Here is a 20,783-nt window from a genome sequence, read left to right as displayed (position 1 = left end):
GTGTACTATCTTGGCAGGAGCAAAACACACAGCCTGTGTTTGTAGGAGGGCCTGCCAGAGAGAATGCTGGGAGACAGACGGTGACCCCAGTGAATGAGGGCCAGAGGTTGGCCAGCTCTGGGAAGCAGAGAAAACATTGGCCCTGACAGGCAGCAGCTAAGGTCCAGAGAAGCTGCAGCAAAGGGGCGCAGACACTGCTAGGCCCCATGGCTGAGAATGCCCCGGAGGAAAGGGGGCTGCAGATTCCCCAGGATGCTTCGGTGAGTGATGGGGAGTCGCCTGAGTGCTGGTGGATGGGGGCAAATCGAACCTTTCTTTCTTCCCTCAGGAACTTTCTGTCCTAACTCACCACCAGGATCACAAACAAAGTGAGAAGGAGGCAGCAGGACTCTATTTCTTGGGCATCAGAGGGCTGAGGGGAGTGGATTCGGGGGTCAGGGGTTGGTGGGGAACCCTGCCCTGAGGTACGGTCCTGCAGGGCAATGATGTTCTTGCTTGTGACTTGGGCTGTTGTAACTTTTTCCAAATGAGACTCCACCACAGAAATGTGCACACTCATACCAGGGACTCTGCGGTGTCTCCTTTGTCCATCTGGCTGTCAAGCTCAGAGTCTCCAGTGGCAGTAAACTGATGAGGCAGGATGGCAAGCAACTTTTGTGGGAACATCAGAATTTATGCTTGTACTATGGCTACAGCAGGCAGTCATAAGAACCCGGAGAGAGCTGGAAGGAATAGACGACAGCTAGAGGTCGAGAGGTTGGGGCAGGGTTTCTGCCCTCATTTTACATGGGGAATGTTTACTTGAGAAATGGCCTTGGTCTGATATAGAGGTGTGGGTGGGATTTGAAGCAGGAGGTTAAATTGGAAGATGGAAAAGAAGCAGATCCCTACCCTCCACCCCACCCCACCCCACCCCTCCTTTCTGTCTTTGCCTGCTGCGGGGAGGAGAAGAGAGAGAAAGAGAAGAGTGGCTGAGAACTCCACACCCCACAGGGAAGGCCACAGGCCACCTGGACAGGCCTTGAGTTGCTAGGACCTGACTTCAGGCGGGCCCAAGGAACCCACCATTCCTGGTCAGCTCAGCAGCCTCCGCAAATGACCAGCTCTGCTCTGAGAATACCCCACAGGGCCAATCCCCGATGGGAAATGACTCCTAGGAGCCGTGACTGCAATGCTCACAATCTGAGTAGGATATAAAGTCAGTGGAGGCTTCTGGGACACTTGCTGCCCAGAAGGTCTGACCAATCAGCCACTGTAGCTCAGGAGGAAAGAACTGCCCGAGCCCAACATCCAGGAATGTGTGCAGAAATGCCTGCATTTCCCATTTCCTTTTCTTCAATCCTGTTACTCGAGATGCCAAGCGACAGTCTGCCGCTAACATTTATGGTTCCTTCATGAGAGGATAAAGGCTACGTATCATATGTCTACATATTTAAAAATTATCAATCAAGCTAAGAACTATTGAATAAAATTGTTTGTATCCTCTTACCTTGACGTACCTTCCTCACAACTTGGAAGGCCAGGTGTAAATTCAGAAATTCTAGGACGGCAGCTAGAATGTAGTGGCATGAGAGAGCTGCCTTCCAGCCCAAGCCACAGCCTGTCCCCCTTCTCTGCCCACCCCCAGCTCCACATGTGACCTCATACACCCCTACGTGGTCACCCCATCCTGCCCACATTCCATCCACACCCTCCACAGACAAACGCCCCTGTAGCCTGAGGTGCCCAGTCAGGCAGTACCATCATTGCTCAGGAGGGTGGGCCTGGGACCAGGTTCACTCAGGCCCTGGGAGCGGGGCTTGCAGCCATTCGCACAGGGAATTCTGGGGTTGTAGGTACCTGGAGTGGCAAGTGCCTTTGACCAAGAGAGATCCCTCAGTTCATGGGCAGGAGCATGGCCAGAGGAGGACAATAGGTGCACAGGCCTCAGGGCAGAGCTGTGTGAGATCTGCTCTGAACATTCTAGCAAAGGCCTAGGCTCTCCCCTCAGACAGGAACAAGCCCTGCGTGTTTCCCCAAGCGGGAGTCCTCAACACGTCACTGCTTCTCCGGGGCACGGGCTCCTCATCTTAAAACAAGGAACTCAGACTCTGTGCTCCCTGAGTTTCCTTCCACTCTAGGCTTCTGACTCAGGAATTTGATCTGAAGTTAATACAAGGAGAAATTACAGTGTAGCCCAGCAGGAGCTGAGCTGGGTACCTACAAATAAACCTGCTTTTGCTTTTTTGGGTGTCACCTGTCAGAAATTCAAGAGATGTTCTGACAGTCGTACTGATTAAGATGTCAGTCAAATAGATACTTAAGTATTTGAAAAATACAGAGAGTTTGTCAAAACCTCAGGAAGAATCTAACAAATCCATCCTGGGAGCCAAGGAAAATATTTCAAAATGGAATAGAGGCTGTCCCCAACCCAGCCAAGAATTCTCTTCCTCTGAAAGTGGAGCTGTCTGTGCAGCTTCCGGAAGACACAGCCTCTTGATGTGGCTGGGGTCCCAGGCTGGCCTGCACCTGCCTGCTCAGCCCAGGGTGAGGGGGGCCAGGGGGAGCCAAGGAGCCGGGAGCACGCACTTCTCTCCTTCCTTTTATCTGTCTTCCAGTTCTGACACGTTTTTTCCCTGGGCCCCAGCACCTTCCACCTTCTCAGAGGTCCTACCCGAAAAGTGGAACCCACCTGGGCTTGAGGTCACCTCCACATATTGCTCCAGACTCCACAATGTCCAACCTTCTTTCCTCAGCAACACCTCCACCCCAAACCCTAACCTGGGGAGCTTTTGGCCAGGCGTGTGTTCATGGAAGCAATTTCTGAGCTAACTCTTCTCAAATACCAATTGACTAATATCCCTCCTGCAGATATTTGCTTTTTAAAAACAAACAAGTAGGATGCATGTTAGCCCAAATAAGTCTCTCAGCAATTGATAGAATTTCTGATAGTTTAACAAAATTAAATGGAAAAACTAGGTGGTGTGTGTGCTGGTCATGGATGTGGGGAGGGAGGGTCAGGGCCACAGGGCTGACCCGTCAGAATCCAGCAGCTCTCTGAGCTGCTCTTGCTCTCCCCAGGAGCTTCGTTGTCCATCTCTGAGGGCACAAACTCTCTCACCTCCTCCACCTCCACCTCTGGCTCCTGCCTTGGAAGCACTGGCAGCTGGGGGTCGAGGTGGGGGCAGAACCCTGGAATTCTATTCATGGGGGCTCGCTCTCTCAATTGGAAAACATATTTGGAAATATTTCAGACAAATCTGTTTAAAGAAGAGTGAGCTCCCATGTACTCACCACTAATTACCAAGAGCTTTGAAGACCAGCCCCCTACTACCCCCCAGGTATGCCTCTCTGTTCCCCAGAGATAGGCCTTCTGCCGAATTGGGGTTTTATCTTGCCCATGTATAATTTGGGATCTTTATGGTAATAGTTCAAACATTAAACAAGTTACGTAGCTCTGGTCTGCTGTTTCCATACTCTCCTGGGACTCTGGGGGCTACTCACAGGGGGCGTGCAGCTGACTATCACCTATGTTTATTTCTCTCTACTTTTGTTGAACTGGAGTGTCCTTTCCAAGGACCTCCCACCTCCACCATTGCAGGCAAAGATCGTCAGATGTTCATTTCACATAAGTCGTGTTATTTGCACACAAAGCACATGTGGGCACTGTGTACACAGTGAAAATACACCCTGATCGGATGCTGAAGGTCAGCCTGCCTCTACGCCTGGCCTGTCTTGCTCTGTCTTAACCACTTCTCTCCTCCACTAAAATCTAAGCTTCTCAAACACTATCTTTGTCACTGTCATATCCCAAACTTCAAGCCTGAAGTGTGATGTGGGCTCCCAATAAGTGTTTGTTGGATTCTTGCTTGACTGATTGAAGGAACGCATCAGTGTGAGAACGGCAGCTCTGCGGGGAGAAGACCAGCATCAACAGGAATTTGTTAATGAATATATACTCTTCCTGCACTAAGAAACAGAAGAAAAATTGAGTGCATTAGAAAACAGAAAACTTACTAGGCAATTTCTTTTTTTGGGGGGCCTCAATAATTTAAATGATTGAATTGATAAAATAGAAGGAATTCAGACGTGCAGATGGTTAGTACCATTCAAGGGTATCAGCTGATACCATGAAACATTGATTTATTTGATATAGCGCTGTTCCAACAATAGCAACAAGATGATGATGGTGATGATGATGATGCCAACGATGATGATGACAGTGATGATGATAATTGGACTTCCTCTGAAATCTCCCAACAGCATTTTGAATGGTTTTGTTGTGCAAAACTCCTCATTAAAATAAGATGCAGGGCCGGCCCTGTGGCTTAGCGGTTAAGTGCATGCACTCCGCTGCTGGCAGCCCTGGTTTGGATCCCGGGTGCGCACCGATGCACTGCTTCTCTGGCCACGCTGAGGCCGTGTCCCACATACAGCAACTAGAAGGATGTGCAACTATGACATACAACTATCTACTGGGGCTTTGGGGGAAAAATAAATAAATAAATAAAATTAAAAGAAAAAAAAATAAGATGCAACTTTTCTAAGGATAGTGTCTTCCAAATATTGAGCATTAGCTTTATTTATTTTTTTTGGTGAGAGAGATTAGCCCTGAGCTAACATCTGTTGCCAATCCTCCTCTTTTTGCTGAGGAAGATTGGCCCTGAGCTAACATCCATGCCCATCTCCCTCTACTTTATATGTGGGACGCCTGCCACAGCATGGCTTGATAAGCGATGCGTAGATCCACACCCAGGATCTGAACCTGCGAACCGTGGGCCGCCAAAGCAGAGCGCGTGAACTTAACCACTATGCCACCAGGCCAGGCCCAAACATTAGCTTTTTGATAGCTTTTTTCCTCTCTCATGCTGGGTATGTAAAGTCTGTTTGGCATTAGGAGATATTAAGCCCGACGCAGAGAAGAGAAAGTTACAGGCCAGCTCCCAGCTCAGGTCTTCCCAGAGCACAGATGCTCCCAAGCCCTCTCCAGGCCAGAGTCTGTGTCTCGTCCACCATAAGCTGCTTGAGTTCAAGTTCCACCAGCCTGCAGCTGAAGTTCTCTGGGGCCAGCAGCTGTACTGGAGGGAAGCCCTGATGCTCTCTCTGCAAGAAAGAGGAGATGTGCCCTCATCTATGCTCCTATTTTCTCAGTGCCCTTGGGGTCCACCTGCCCAAACCCATCTCTTGCCAATTCGGGATCTCCTCCATCCTAGCTGCTGCTCTCACCTCTCAGGTTTCCTCCCTCTGTCTTCTCCTATGTCCTCAGCTGCTTCTGAAGGAGCCCCTCACTCTCATCTCTCCCTGCAGGGCCTCCAGGACAGCTTGTTCTCCTCTGAAAGTGACAACAGCCTGTACTTCACCTACAGTGGACGGTCCAACACCTTGGAGGTCCGAGACCTCAGCTACCAGGTAGAGGCACACCTGAGCACAATGTGGGAGGAGTGGGCAGGGAAAGCCAAACAATTCCCCAAGTGGAAGGGAAGGGTGAACCCAACCTGAGGGCTCTCTACCCCCAAGGACAGCGTCCAGGCCATGTCGGTGCCTCACATGTTGGGTGCAAACATCCTGGAGACCTCCCTTAACTACACACATTATAGCTGGAGGTTGAGAGGTGTAGAAAAGAGAATGAGACCTTTGTTAAAACAGAAAACAAATTGTGTGAACTTGTGGGAAAAAAACATTTAAAACTTTTTTTCAACTTTATATTTTGAAATAGTTTTAGACTTTGGAAAAAGTTGCAAAAATAGTACAAAATTCCCATATACCTTTTGTCCAACTTCTCTTAATGTTAACATCTTGCTTACCCATAGTACATTATCAAAACTAGGAAATTAACAACGGCGTGACACTATTAACTTAATTACAGACTTTTTTCAGATTTCGTCAGTTTTTATGGTTTTCTTTTTATATTTTTATAAAATGTACTTTTCCTGGAGCTAAGAAAACATCCAGAGTACAAGGACCACTGGCCTTTCAGAGGTTCTCAGGAGTTCCCTGGTCAGATTCATAGTCTCCCATTCTGCACACCTCCCCAGGGGCAGACTCCAGCTGGCCCAGATGGAACATGGTGGGACCTGGGACGGTGAACCTCAGAGGCCCACGTCTGGCTTCCCGTGGATATGAATTAGGACAAGCTAATGAGCTGCACTATAACCTTTCTCTGCTCTACCACTTACTAGCTACATGACCTTGAGCAAGTTATTTAACTGCTCTGAGCTTCATCTGTAAAACCGGGATTGTAATAGTATGTGTGTTATAGGTTTGCAATGGAGATTGAATGAGATAATGGATACAAAGAGATTTACACAATGCCTTGCATGCTCGGTAAATTATTAGTAAATTACTGTTATTATTAAACGAAAACATCGTTTTGCTTCATGTTGTATTTTATTTCTGTTCTGCTATTGCACATGCGTTCCATATCTTATCTTCAGACTTGGAAACGGCAGCTTCGTGTTCTCAACGTGGTGGGGTCCACCTCCATGTTTGATAGAACCTGGGTGGGGGACCCCTCAGGCCTGTTGTGTATCAGCAAGAGGATGTCTCCTGTACGGAGCTGAACGGAAGTTGCTGAAGCCCTCTGAGCCATTCAGCTCTCTGAGGAACCTTCCAATATCTCCCCACAGGTGGACATGGCCTCCCAGGTGCCTTGGTATGAGCAGCTGGCTCAGTTCAAGATGCCTTGGACATCTCACAAGGACTCTTGTGAGCTGGGCATCCAGAACCTGAGCTTCAAAGTGAGGAGTGGGCAGATGCTGGCCATCATAGGGAGCTCAGGTACCGCCAAGGGCAAATGGTGAGGCAATGGTTTCTCTCTCTCCTGGGCTGCAGAATGGTCCCTCAGGCAAAGGGATGCTTCTTACAGAACTCTTCTCTGGCTAGTAGAATAGTATAGCAGAGTGGTTGAGAGCTCAGCTTCTAGGTCAGACAGACCTGGGTTCAAATCTTAGCTCCTCCATTAATTAGCCCTCAGGGAGTAGCCGTTGTTATGCATCATGAGTGGCCTCTTGAAGCTGCAGCCAGAGCTTTGGTCCTTAGCTAACACCTGTATTGAGACAAGGCGAAAACCTTCCCAAGATCATCACGCAGCTTCAGACTCGAATGTTCTTCTCAGGGGACTCCTCCACCACAAGAAGAACTCATTCATTGTCCCCCCACAATCAAATCCCTGGCTATGGTCAGACAGCAGGTAGGCACAGCCCCACCGCAACTGCCACTTCTGAGACGCCCCCCCCCCCCCCCCGAGTCTTAGCACAACTTTCAACCATCGGCACAGATTTCGATTCTAGGAGTGCCTCATCTCGCCACAGGCCAAACTGAAATTATAGAACGCCAGAGCTGAAGGGGGCTTGGAGAACAGAGTTCATTCGCTCCATTATATCCTGCCTTTCTCTTCTCCTTACCAGTGTGGAAGTGTATTTAGAGGAGGGTTTTCAAATTATCTAGTCCTCAATATTCAAAATATCTAGTCCTCCACAGAGGAGGAGACTGAAGTCTAGAGAAGTTGAGCGTTTCACCTAAGGACATAGATTTACTACGGAGCTAGAACCAGAACTTCAGTCTCCTGCTTCTCAAATCAACGCGTTTCTCCCTTGCATAGTGTCAGAGAAAGCACTTGATAGCTTTTCATTAATCATTTCCAGCAGGACAGATTGCTCAACTTCTTGAACATCTGTTCCAATTTTTACAGTCTTCTGACAGGGAAGTTCTGTTTATTGTCTAACCAAAGATCAAAGGAGATAATGTGTGTAAATACACTCTGTAGCTGAAACATCGCCCACAAGTCAAGTCCCACCCACTTCTGGCCCTACCTCTGCAATTCTGATCTCAACAGGAAAAAAAGTAGGTACTTCACAGGTCAATTTTATTTTTGTTTGTAACTCCTGATGGCTTTTCTTGTTATATCTGCTTTCTCTTCATGAATTGAGAATCTAGGGGACACGTGGGCCCTTACCAGTTGCTTCTACAAAGCCTTAGTGTCATCGTGGTTAATCCTCACGACATACAACCCCGTAGCTGTTAGCATCCCTGGCTTGTGACTGAGGAAGGCGAAGTTCAGAGAGGTTAAGCAGGAATCACGCAGAGCAGTCTCCAGGTCATTCGACCTTTTGACTCTAGGTTCGGTGTTGTTTAGCCTCAGGTTTACTTGGCTGAAATTATTGAAAGGTTTATCAATAATACTTCCTGTGACTTTTATACCATGCACCAAAAAGAAAAAAGAAAAAAAGAAGGTTGGTCATAGTTTTTAAAAAATAAACTAAAACAGCCCCAGGGATTTTAGCTTCTTCTATAGAATCAGCAAGGCCAAAGGTGTTTCCAGTGAATGAATTTACTGATTTGGAGATTCTTGCCAGTTTGTAAGGGTCTTGAATGCCTGTGGGTGTTTTCTCCTGGTTCATGGAAAATCTCCCCAATCATACCAGCAGCTTCCATTGGAAAGGCCACCCACACCTCTCATAAAGTTTTCTTTAGGAAATGTGGCCTTCCCCTTCCCTGACTGGGAATCCCACGGTCCCTGTGAATGTTGGCAAAGTCCCCTGCGCTCCCAGAGCCTGGCTCCATGTCGGAGGCTGAGCAGGGAGCAGGGCCGGAGCCCTCCCCTCTGGTTTCTCTCCTGGCTATTTTGCTCCACCTAAGTTCTCAGGGACCTTGCATGAGGTGCTCCCAGGAGGCAGCGTGCAGGTCCCTGTCCACCCTGAGAGCCTCTGGTTGGTAAGCAGAAGGATCACCAGAGAGACTTCTTGATTTTTGTTTTTTGCACTGGGGGTGTGGGGCTGCCTGAAACAGGCACGTGCCTGTGTGCAAGGAGATGTTACATTTGTGTATTGGCACTTTCCTTGTTTGAAAAGGACTTGGAAATTTTGCTCTCCAAAAGGGATTTACAGTAAGGAAACTAAAACCCCTCTAGGGCAATTGGACAGAGCTCCTTTGCAAGAAGGTGTTCTCAGAGCCTTCGCAGCTTAAATGGTTATCAAAGAAAGAGTCTCAATGAATGCTTTTGGAAACCTGATCCTATCCTACGCTTACTTCCCCAAATCGATAGCAATCGCTATGTCATTCAGGAGTAGATAGTGTTAATTTGTGTGCAATGGACCATTTTCTTTTAGAGAGAGTAAAAAGTACCACTGATAAAAATAAGAGAGTATAGAGGGTGTAGAGAAATTCAGAACATGTGTACACTGGGCTGTAGTTTTAAAATCATTTCCACATCTATTACTTCTCTATTTTTTTCTCCCTTATTTCTGAAAATAGTTTTTAGTTTTGCATTTTTAAAAGACACCCTATTAATTCTCCACATTAGTCCTCCCACAAAGCCAGCTTCTGAGCCAAACGACGACGTTGAATGATGAAATATTGCTGGCATGTTTGCCAGCCAAAAATAGTTAAGCTTCACGGTGCAATTAACGCCAGCCTTGCTTGGGGAGGGGCCATATGCTCCAGGCACAGGCAGGCCATTGGCAGCCAGGACGCCAGCCTTCTCCCGTCACGCAGCCACCGGCTGACTCCAGCATCAATGTGTCTCCAACCCGCCAAAGGTGCTCAAGTTGGCTGCAGGCGAAAGGCCTGGAGCTCCAGGTGCTGGGGCTGCCCCATCCAGGTCTGAGAGCTGTGCCACCTTCCCTAGGGGCTGGTCACTTCTGCAAGGACAGAGCAGTCCAGGGTAGCTGGAGAGTGTGCGGGCAGCAGTGGCTTCCAGGCTGGTCCCCACAGAAGCTCTGCTCTTAGGGATGTCTCTGGTGGCTTCACAGGCTGCGGGAGAGCCTCTTTGCTGGACGTGATCACCGGGCGAGGCGATGGCGGCAAGATTAAGTCAGGCCAAATCCAGATCAACGGGCAGCCCAGCACGCCTCAGCTGGTGAGGAAGTGTGTGGCCCACGTGCGCCTGCACGACCAGCTGCTCCCCCACCTAACCGTCCGCGAGACCCTGGCTTTTGTTGCCCAGCTGCGCCTGCCCAGAACCTTCTCCCAGGCCCAGCGTGACAAAAGGGTAACTACCTGACCCTGGTGACCCCAAGAAGCCATGACATCCTTCCCCTCCTGCCCCTCCCTCCCTGCCTTGGTGCCCAGCCACAGGTGGAGTTTGAGCAACCCAGCTCACCAGCTGTGCATCCAAAAAAGCCCACCACGTGCTCAGCCCTGCCCTTCAGCCCACCTTTAAAACCCTGCGGCCCTCTGTAAGCCATCTCAGCCCCCGCCGGTCCCTTCACAGCATGGGAAAAAATGTGTGATGAGTTTTGTTTACTTGTTTTCTGGTCCCTCATGTGGGCAGGGAGCCCAGCTGTCTTGTCCCCAGGACATGACTGCGTTCCCAACACAGAGTGCCATGCTTGGCACATGGGAACTGCTCAGGATGCGAAAGAATCAGGGAACAAATGTTGCATCAGAGAAATGAAGGCTCGTGCTTTAAACCCATCCAGAGCAGCAGGCGTTTTCATACTTTTGGGGCAAAATATGTCTGGCCCTGGGCGAAGCCCTGAGCTAAGCTCCTCTCCCCCTCAGGTGGACGACGTGATTGCAGAGCTGCGCCTGCGCCAGTGCGCCGACACGCGCGTGGGCAACACGTAAGTGCGGGGGGTCTCAGGGGGCGAGCGGCGGAGAGTCAGCATTGGGGTGCAGCTTCTGTGGAACCCAGGTGAGGGCATGAAGGGCCTGTGTCTCCCACCTGGCTTCATACCGTCTAGCCAGAGAGCTGCCGACTTACCAGGCTCCTCTCTCTCTTGGGAAGGAATCCTCATTCTAGATGAACCCACCTCTGGGCTTGACAGCTTCACGGCCCACAACCTGGTGAAAACCTTGTCAAGGCTGGCCAAAGGCAACAGACTGGTGCTCATCTCCCTCCACCAGCGTCGGTCAGACATCTTCAGGCTGTTTGATTTGGTCCTTCTGATGACATCTGGCACCACCATCTACTTGGGGGCGGCCCAGCACATGGTCCAGTATTTCACAGAAGTCGGACACCCCTGTCCTCGCTACAGCAACCCTGCTGACTTCTACGGTGAACCAGCCAGGCCAGCGGCCTGGTACTCAGGGCTCCCCCACATCCCAAACCCTGCTAGAGCCCGCTGAAAGGATTCAGGAGAGAAACTCTCAGAGGCTTCAGGAGAGCAGGACCGAGGAAGGGGGTGGATAGAGTGGGATGCAGAACATGCCTCAGTTTGCCAAGCATCAAATGCTAGAAATGAGGTCCTGATAAGAGCAGCTTCTGAAATAGCCACCTTTGTGTACATGATAGATAAGAAATTTATGAGAGCTCCAAAGATCAGAAGGGATAGAATCCAAGGGGGTTTGGATCAATTTCTAGAACTGTGGTCTTTGATCAGACTCTGTAAGGAAACTTAGGATATTTGAGGTCAGGAGGCCACCAGGAAATCTTAAAGCTGTGTCCTGTGCCCCACAGAGGCAGGGAGCCCAGAGGCACGGGCCAGCTCAGGGCCTTTGGTAGTCTTGGGCAATGAATCTCTATATGAAAATTGCCCTGTCCGCACCAGAGTTGCTTTTCTGCTTGGAGTCCTGAGCCCTTAGCGTCCAGCCCACAGGGGAAGTGTGAGCCACTTCCTCCACTCCTGTGGGGAGAGTGGCCTTTCCAGTACCCGCCCTGAAAGCAGGTGCCTGGATCCTGAATGCTGAGGAATGATGTGGCTGCTGACAGGCCACACAGTTGTACCAGGACCATGGGAAGCAGCAGCCGTGGCTTGTCCCATAGGTCACCTGGAGCCCCAGCCTTCCTCCCAGGCCAGTGTAGCAAGGCCCTCACCAATGAACATGATGACAGGGACCACCTCCTTGAGGGCAGACACTGGGCCTAAAAGCGCCAAGCTCCAGAGGGTGCCCCTTTGACCCTCACAGCCCTGCCAGGCCAAGGTCATCTCCGTCCTTACAGATGAGAAGACCAAGGAGCTAGAGAACTAAACCCAAAGAACGAACCACCTTGCCCAGCTGTGAGGCGCAGAGCTGGGCCTCCCACCTGGTGTGCCCAGCCCCTGCCCTGACTCCTGGCCCTGCTGCCCATGCCCTCCTCCTGGCATCCTAAGCCACCCTCCATCCCTGCCCCCAGAGGACAGGCCACTCTCTCCCTCACCCTGTGCCCTCACACTATGAACTCACACAGAGGTCACCCTCCCTTCCTGTGCTTGGGTGACAGCCTGGCTTCTTGCCGGTGTGTTATCCTCAGGCCAGCTATCCCCAGAAAGGGCACCTGCCAACCTGGCTACTGGAAGCAATAATGCAGTAACCCAGAGAGGGATTACCAGAAGTCCATAAGAGATCTGAAAAACCTTTTCATTGTATGTTATTATTATTTTTCTGGGGCAAGGCTCTTGCCTACAAGCCCTGGGCAGGTGACCCTCACCAATCGGGAGCGCAGGACCTGGAGGTGCCCAGTGAATCCGGTGTTCTGAGCTACAGCCCTGAACACTGAGGGGACACACCATGGTTTACAAGACCCCCCACCCCCCAATATTATCCTGCCTTGAGATGTGTCATGAAAATAGGAGGAGGGAAGAGGCAGAGAGGTCAAGAGGTAACCCCCAGCCAAGGGAGGAATGGAGGGAGGGGAGCCCCCTTGGGCCCGGAGCGAGGCTGGACTTAGGAAGGCCCTGGCTGTGACAGAGCTGGTGTGCATTTCTGGCATTGCAGGGGCCCGTGCGAGGAGGGCAGTGGCTGGGGCTGCCAGATGCTTCCCACAGGGTAACATGGAGTGGGGTGCAGATCAGCCTGGTTCTCCACCTGGTCATGCTGGCTCCCTCTCCTGGGGGCAGTGAGAACTCTACTTACAGTTGGCTGGACCTGGCACCCTCCAGCCAAAACATTCTCCCCTTTCGGGCAGGCTGCTTGGGAAGCCAAACTACGAATTTACAGTGAGAACTAGAACTTTCAGGAGCCCAGACTGCTCAGCCTCCCCCTGGCCAGCCCACCTTCTCCCTCCCCACAGGCAGGCTGAGTGCTCATGGCAAGATTCTTGGATGGCTGCAGTTGGAGCCAGTCCATAAATGTGCTGTGGCCTTTGGCTCCAAAGGTCCAATGCCACTTGCTCTGTCCTGGGGATGTCCCCATAAGCCTGGGTGTTGGGACCAGGGCCAGCGCCCACAGGCCTCTGCTGTTGCCCTCTTCCTGATCCACCAGCCTTTCCCCTAAGGCAGGCTTCTGTAGATGTGGCCGTGCCTGGCAGGATGAGGGCCAGCCCTGGGCCTCTCTCTGCCTGTCTCTGCTCTGACCATCACTTCACGATCCACTCTCAGGGGATGGGAGCATGTCCCGGAGCCCCTGAGGGCTGACCAGTGTTGTGAGCTGGGCTTACACCGAGCTCCTCACCTGTGAGCAGATATAGGGACCCAGTTGCCCATGGCCCCACATCTTCTGCTTACAGTGGACCTGACCAGCATCGACAGGAGAAGCAGAGAGCAGGAAGTGGCCACCAGGGAGAAGGCTTGGTCACTTGCAGCTTTGTTTCGAGAAAAAGCGTGTGACTTCGATGACTTTCTGTGGAGAGCGGAGGAGAGGGAGCCAGGGGTGGGCGCTTGTGCAGAGAGGTAAGATGAGCCAGGCTTGTTCTGGGTGGAGAGCACCCTGCAGAAGGTGGCCCCCCTCACACCCCCATGACACATTCTGCCTCCCAGCAGCCCGGCCCCCCAGAGGGACATCGACCACCTCCAAACCTCCACTAAGCTGCCCAGCTCCGTGCAGCAGTTCACCACGCTGATCCGGTAACCGTCAGCTGTTTCATCCCACCACCACCCCTCCCCCGCCAAAGTCTCTGTTGTATCACATTAAACCCTTTCTATCTAAAATGAATTTGAAGGAAGAAGCAAGAAGTAGAATCCTTTGAAAAAACCAGCATCACTGAGACCAGCACCAACCAGCCCTCCGTGTGATACAGAGCATTCCTGTTACTTTTATTAACAAAATCAAAATAGCCTTACTGGCCAGATGACCATAGAAATCACCTATGATCGTTATGAAAAATTCAGACAATACAGGAGAACCTCAGGTGGAAAGAGAAGGTTCCCTGTCACACCAGCCCTCAGAGAAAACCAGACCCAAGTGTTTGGTGTGAGTCTTTCTAGATGTTTCCATGCATACATGGGATCATGTTCTGCATATTGTTCTGTAACCAGGTTTTTTCACTTAGTGCCTCTACCTCTCATCTGGATAGTTCTTCCTCCGCGTTCCTATCTAGCAACGATTCCTTTTCTCACCAAAACCATATTGATGGTCAGATTATTTTCAAGCTTTTGCTGTTACAAGTAACACTGCAGCGAACATCCTTGTACATACATCCTTACACACCTGATTGGTTATTTCCTCAGGATAACTTCTTTAAGTAAAATTGCAAAGCAGATACACCGATGATAAAAGTAACAATCAATTATTGAGTCCTACTGTGAGACAGATGCTGTCATCAATGATCTCATTTGATTCTCACAGTAACTCTGTGAGGTGGATACTGCTATCCCCATTTTACAGATGAGAAAAATGAGGTTTACGGAGATTAAATGACATTGCCAAGATCACAGGAATGGTGTATGTTGTTCCCTTGGCTCCTCTTTCTTTTGTTTTTTAAGTCGTCAGATTTCCAATGACTTCCGAGACCTGCCAACCCTCCTCATCCACGGGGCAGAGGCCTGCCTAATGTCCCTGATCATCGGGTTCCTCTATTATGGACGTGGGTCTAGCAGTCTCTCCTTCATGGACAAGGCGGCCCTCTTGTTCATGATCGGAGCGCTCATCCCTTTCAACGTGATCCTGGATGTCATTGCCAAATGTGAGTGTCGCCTGCTCTCCGCGACCCACACCTGGAGCAGCGGAGAACACGGCATCAGCCACCTTCTGAGCTGGTCCGAGGGGCACATGTGTTCCGCTGAGCTCCTGGGGAAAATGGGTTTGCTGGATAATTTCACCATGATTGTGAAATAAAATGAAATAATTGTTGTTAAAGTTTGCACATTAATATTAGTATGCAAATGAAAGCAAATTACCAAGGAGCCTTAGGCATTCCTGTCCTAGCAGGATTTATACTTGACAGCAATGCACAAGCCACAGAATTACAAACATCTAAATTAGGATCTAAAACCCTGCCTGTTTTTTAAAAATATAAGACATTTAGGCCATAGAACTATTTTTAATTGTACTAAGACTCAAAAACAGAAACACTGTAAATTAATTTCACTTTCTCAATCTCCTTTTGTCCCCTTTTTTAGGTCACTCAGAGAGAGCAATGCTTTACTATGATCTAGAAGATGGGCTGTACACCGTTGGGCCATATTTCTTTGCCAAGGTGACTGGTCAGGGCTGAGAGCAAGTGGCTGCACCAGGTGGGGGTAGAGCCGGAAAAACCTGCTCCATGTTGTACAGAAATTACCAGGAGGCATTTTGCTGAACCGTGGGGCAGCACATCATCTGTGGTTGCAGAGGCCAGATTTCCTAGGGGAGTTTCAGAGACTTGATATCTTTTAAACATTTACCTGAAGGCCAGGACTGTGGACTAGGAACAACATTTTTCTGGTCAGCAGAAACCTAAAAAAGAAGAGGTGGGAAACACCTAGTATACTTCACCTCTCCAGTCTCACGGCACCCCTAGGAAGCAGGTCAGGCAGGCGTTACTGTCCTCATTTTGAGGAAGCCAAAGCTTAGAGAGGTCATGCGGAGGTCTCAAGGCAACATGCCTACTAGGTCTGGGCAGGCGGGGTGGGGACATGAAACCAGGTCTTAGGAGACCGCATACCTTGCTGCCATTTTCACTGGGCCACGCTGCCTCCCTGGGGGAAACTGCCCTGAGCTGCCCCAGAGGGAGCACGTGGCATCTGCAGGGGGAAGCCAGCAGTGAAGTCACGCTCAAGGGTCCCACCTGCCCACACCCACTGGTCCTCCTGCTGCAGCCTGATCATCACGGGAGAGAAGGTTGGCGCTGTTGGGGGTTGCTATCTTTAGACGTTTAAAGAACAGTGGCAAATGAAGGGGCTGGCCCCACATCCTTCCAAGGGCTGTTGGTTGCAGATCCTAGGGGAGCTTCCAGAGCACTGCGCCTATGTCGTCATCTATGGAATGCCAATCTACTGGCTGGCCAACCTGCGCCCGTCCCTGGAGCCCTTCCTGCTGCGCTTCCTGCTCGTGTGGCTGGTGGTCTTCTGCTGCAGGACCATGGCCCTGGTTGCCGCCGCCCTGCTCCCCACCTTCCACATGTCCTCTATCTTCGGCAACGCCCTCTATAACTCCTTCTACCTCACTGGCGGCTTCATGATAAGCTTAGAAAACCTGTGGACAGGTGAGGCCTGCTCCCCTCCCCTAGTCAGGCTTTTTGAGGCCTTCTGTGGTTGGGTTAGCCTGCTTTTGCCTAGAGATGAGAACTCATCATTTAGGTCCAACTCAAGGCTGGCCCTTCCGGGACCAGGTGTGATGGCCAGCTGTCCCACATGCCAAGGGAATGACTCCATACACGGGTGCAGATGGCACCTTCTCTTATCTCCCAGCCGACACCCGGAGATCATCTTTGACTCTCCCTCACCCTCCCCATCACCAGTGAGCCAGGTCAAGTCTGCCTCCTAAGTCTTTCTGAAATGTCCCCTTGCCTTATCCCCTAGACTAGCCCTTATCTGATCGGAGGCCACTGCAATAGACTGGTCTGTAACCCTGGTCCCTCCACATCCATCTCAACCATCACCCATACAGAGTGAGCTTTGTAAGGTACAAATCCATGTCACTGCTTTGTGCGAGCCCCCCTCCCCCAGGGCTGCTCATTCCGTGCAGCCTCCACCCAGCTCTTCTAAGCCCCCCACACAATCCATGCCCTCACATTGGGGCCTGTGCCAGTTGTTCTCCAGAGGAACCCCTTTCCCTTCCTAGCACGGCTCCTCTCTTCTGCCAGGTCTTTCCTGACCAACCTGGGCAGGGTCCATTGCTTCCTCCTCCTCCCCACACCATGCTTCTTCCACAGGGTCACGACACAGACCCCAAGATCTCTGGTTTGGGGCTGCTGTGTCTCCACAGTGTGTCAATCTGTGAAGCCCAGCACATGCAGGGACACCTCATTAATTACTCTCTGGAGTTGTTACGGATCAGTGTGCGGTGGCCACTCGACCCCCCATCCCAGTTCCTGTCCCAAGCTGCCACTCTGCTCTTTCACCGTTTTGTCCTCTCTGCCCCTCCCTGCTCCCTCAGAGGACTTGCTTCCCCTGAGTCAGAGCCAGAGCGGCCCTCCCTCCAGGCACACCTCACAGGGAGCAGGTGGTTAGCCCGTGTGAATAATGTGACTCTCACTGTTTTCAGTGCCCATGTGGATTTCCAAGGTGTCCTTCCTCCGATGGTGTTTTGAAGGGCTGATGAACATTCAGTTTAAAGGGCAAATTTATCCCTTGGAGATCGGCAACCTTACCATCCCTATCCGGGCAGACATAGTAAGTAGCCGAGACCTTGGACTCTAAATAGATGGCATCCATCTGAACATCTTCTTAATGAGCTCGTTGATGTCTGTGTCTCCAGATCCTCAGCGCCATGGCCGTGGACTCCTACCCGCTCTACGCCATCTACTTAATCCTCATGGGCATCAGTAGTGGCTTAGTGCTCCTGTACTATGTGACCTTAAAGTTCATCAAACAGAAATCAAGTCAAGACTGGTGATTCACGCCCAGACTCCTGCCCACTGGTGGGGGTCTCGAGAAAACCTTTCAACTGCACCCCCTTCCTACCTCCCAAGGAGCCCTTTCTGGGAGGACCGTGAGAACAGACTCTGAGCCACATGCAGCCCACAGTGCTACAGTGGCACAGGCCGGCCACAGGATGGCAGTAGAATAAAGACAGTCGGAAGGGATTGCTGCTCACTGGCCAGAGCTTGCAATTACTGGGAATGTGAAAACCGTACTTGGGGACGCCTACAATGTTGCTAATTTATTTCCTTTTGATATGTATTTACATAGGCAACTTGATACAGGATGGGAGCAGATTAGGTAGGAAGGGAGAGCCTGGGCTGTGCGGGAATTGTTAGGGTCCAGAGGGAACAATAACATAATAGCTAGTGGAATATTTGGCCTCGTCTTCCAGGGTTCCCAAACTCTGTGTTAAGCCATTCTCAATACAGAAAATGATCTAAAACATACTAGCAGGATGCCATCCCTTCTTTTTGTGTGGGGTCATAGGCTCCAAAACCCAAACTGAACACTTAAAAATTTATTGAGCATTTACTCTGCACCAGGTACAATGCAAAACACTTTATTCATGTGGATGACATCCTTCAATCCTCAAAACAACCCTATGCGGTGGGCGGTATCCCATTTGATAGATGAGGAAACTGAGGCACAAATTCAGTTTGCTAAGTAAGGTTACATGGCTACTAGGTGGTGGAGGCACGTGGGGGTCAGAAAGGCCTTTGAGGCCATTAGGAGGTAGAGGGCAGAAGGCAGGGCTTGAGCCACTGTAAGCTGGGAAGCCCAGGAAGGCTCCAGAAGATGCAGAGGTTTATAGACGCTGTGTCAGCTCAGCCAGGCCTCTTACAGTTGCATCTCGCTGGCCCTGTCTGGATCTCAGGACCAGCCTTGAACTCTTCACAGTGGCCAGAGTATGGATGGAGCAGGCCCACATCACGTGCTTCATGCCTGAGCATTGAGGACCATCTGACCCAAAACAGGCACACAGAAAGCGGGGAGGGGATTGTTCCCAAAGGAAAACCAGAGTCTGGAACCAAAAGAAGGGGAAGGTGGGTGTTTAGGAGGCAAACAGTAAAAGTTCACCACCGCTTCCCTAGGTCCTTGCTACTTTGAGTGTGGTCCCCGGGCCAGAAGCATGGGCCTCGCCTGGGAGGTAGCTAGCCTGGCAGAGTCTCAGGCCCCACCCAGACCCACTGGTTCAGAATCTGCATTTTAAGAAGATCCCCAGGTGATCTGTATGCACATTAGAGTTTGAGGAGCAGTGCTCTAGCACACTGCCCTTGTACAATACAACCATCAAACTCAGGATATTTATATGGTCACATTGTAACACTGCACATTGTAATATTGTTACATCGCCACCATCCAATGGGCAGACTCTATTTAAGATTCACTAACTGTTGTGACAATGTCCTTCATAGCAAAAGGATCCAGATCAGGATGAAGCATTGGAGCTAGCGGTCAATTCTCTTTGGGCTCTTTCAGTTTAGAACAATCCTCAACCTTCCTGGACTTTCAGGACCTTGACACATGAAGATTTTGTAGACTATCTCTCAGTTTGGGTTTGATATATTTTCATGATTAATCAGGTCACACACCTTTGGCAGGAATAGCACAGAAGTGACGTGCTCTCCTTGCATCCTCAGTGGCGCATGATTTCAGTTTGTGCCAAACTGATGATGTTAACTTTGATCACTTGATCAGAGTGTCATCTGCCAGGTTTCTCCACAGTCAAGTCACTATTTTCCCTCCTTTTGTAATTAATAAACATTTGCAGGTAGGTACTTTGAAACTGTGTAAATTGCCTGTTCCTCATCAAACTTTCCATTTATTCATTTTAAAATTTATATCAATATAAACTTGTGGTTTCATATTTTATTCAATGGGTTATAATCCTTTACTATCATTATTAGTTTTGATGATCAAGTTGTACCTGATTTGGCCATAGGAGCCCATTTAAGCAGGCTTCTGCATCCTTTTGACATGTCCCCATCATTCTCTGAACACTTTCTTTCTCAACAGAGTGTTTCATGCTCATTTTGTACTTTCCCACCCCCAGTCCTGGAAGCACACATTTCTCTAGAGATTCTCGGTTCCTTTTAGTGGAAAATGGTATTTAGAAGCCAAGATCTGAGTGATAAGTATGCTCATTGCTATTGGGGCATCACTGCTCCCAGGCCCTTCCAGTGGACAAAGCTAGGGCATATACACATGTATATGTAAGTATATATGTAGATGTGCATATGTATGTGTACACAAATGCACACACACATACACACCTAAATTATATATATATATATTCACATTGATATATCCAGTTCCAATCCAGCACCAATCAACAGAGTTGATTCCAGTTTTCTCCCTTTTCATATTTGTAATTCTCTCCTCCAATTGTGAGAAACCTGGCTTCCAGTAATCTTAATGTTTTCACTCATTTGGTTAATCCCTTGTATGTATTCAATCTCCCATCTACACTGCATGCCTTCTGCTGTGTGGACACCCGCCTCACCCTGCTCGGGCTGTTACTCTCATGTCAAGCTGTCCCAAGTCTGCATAGATGCCCTCTTCACCCTACTCTGGCCCACCACGGCCACCCCCACCCCCACCTGCACCCACACTGTGGTCACCTAATGGCTTTAAGTTGAATGGAGAAGGGAGGAAGAGGAAAAGGACATCGGGTTTTTTAACTCCCCAGTAATGCCAACGTGCAGTGAGGGCTGACAGCCACTGAGATACGTCATCTGTCTTGGTGAGAGTTATGGCCGCTCAGCCTGCAAAGGGCTTTAATAACTCAGTGGGCTCTGGTATGCAGGGCTGCAGCGGCAAAGGGCCAAGGCAGGAGAGATGAAGAAACTCCAGAAGTGGCCATTTCTTTGTTTTTTTTCTAGAGCATCCTGGTTCTCCACGTTGGCTGCCCACCCTGGAACTTTTAACAAATGCCAGTGTGGACCCACCCCCAGAGGTTCTGATTCCACTGGTCTGTTTTTTGTTTTTTTTTACAAATGCTCCCTAGAGCACACGAGACCAGAAAGAACCACTGTTCTAGGGGTATGTATGCAGTTTTGTTAGGCCTCCCCGCATTAAAAGGGGTAGAGATCTGCTGATGTGTAATTATCAAAAGCAGGGGTTGCCAACTTTTCCTGTTAAGGTCAGACAGTAAATATTTTG

At 50.0% G+C, this 20,783-nt stretch overlaps 1 protein-coding gene across 1 annotated transcript; it reads left to right on the top strand.

The window, feature by feature from the left end:
* Positions 1-206: 206 nt before the first annotated feature.
* On the top strand, positions 207-17,832 carry ABCG8 (ATP binding cassette subfamily G member 8). Its single transcript, XM_087436420.1, is given in 13 exon segments — positions 207-260; positions 5,287-5,388; positions 6,606-6,756; positions 9,729-9,967; positions 10,480-10,612; positions 10,706-10,975; positions 13,346-13,517; positions 13,599-13,682; positions 14,541-14,740; positions 15,177-15,253; positions 15,973-16,240; positions 17,242-17,369; positions 17,455-17,832. Coding segments are annotated over 13 exon segments (2,016 nt in total). The 3' UTR covers positions 17,593-17,832.
* Positions 17,833-20,783: the final 2,951 nt, after the last annotated feature.

Source organism: Ceratotherium simum, chromosome 11 (genome assembly GCF_057802395.1).
Source record: "Ceratotherium simum simum isolate JZ-2026a chromosome 11, ASM5780239v1, whole genome shotgun sequence".
NCBI lineage: Eukaryota > Metazoa > Chordata > Mammalia > Perissodactyla > Rhinocerotidae > Ceratotherium > Ceratotherium simum.
This window is presented reverse-complemented; position numbering and strand designations above follow the sequence as displayed.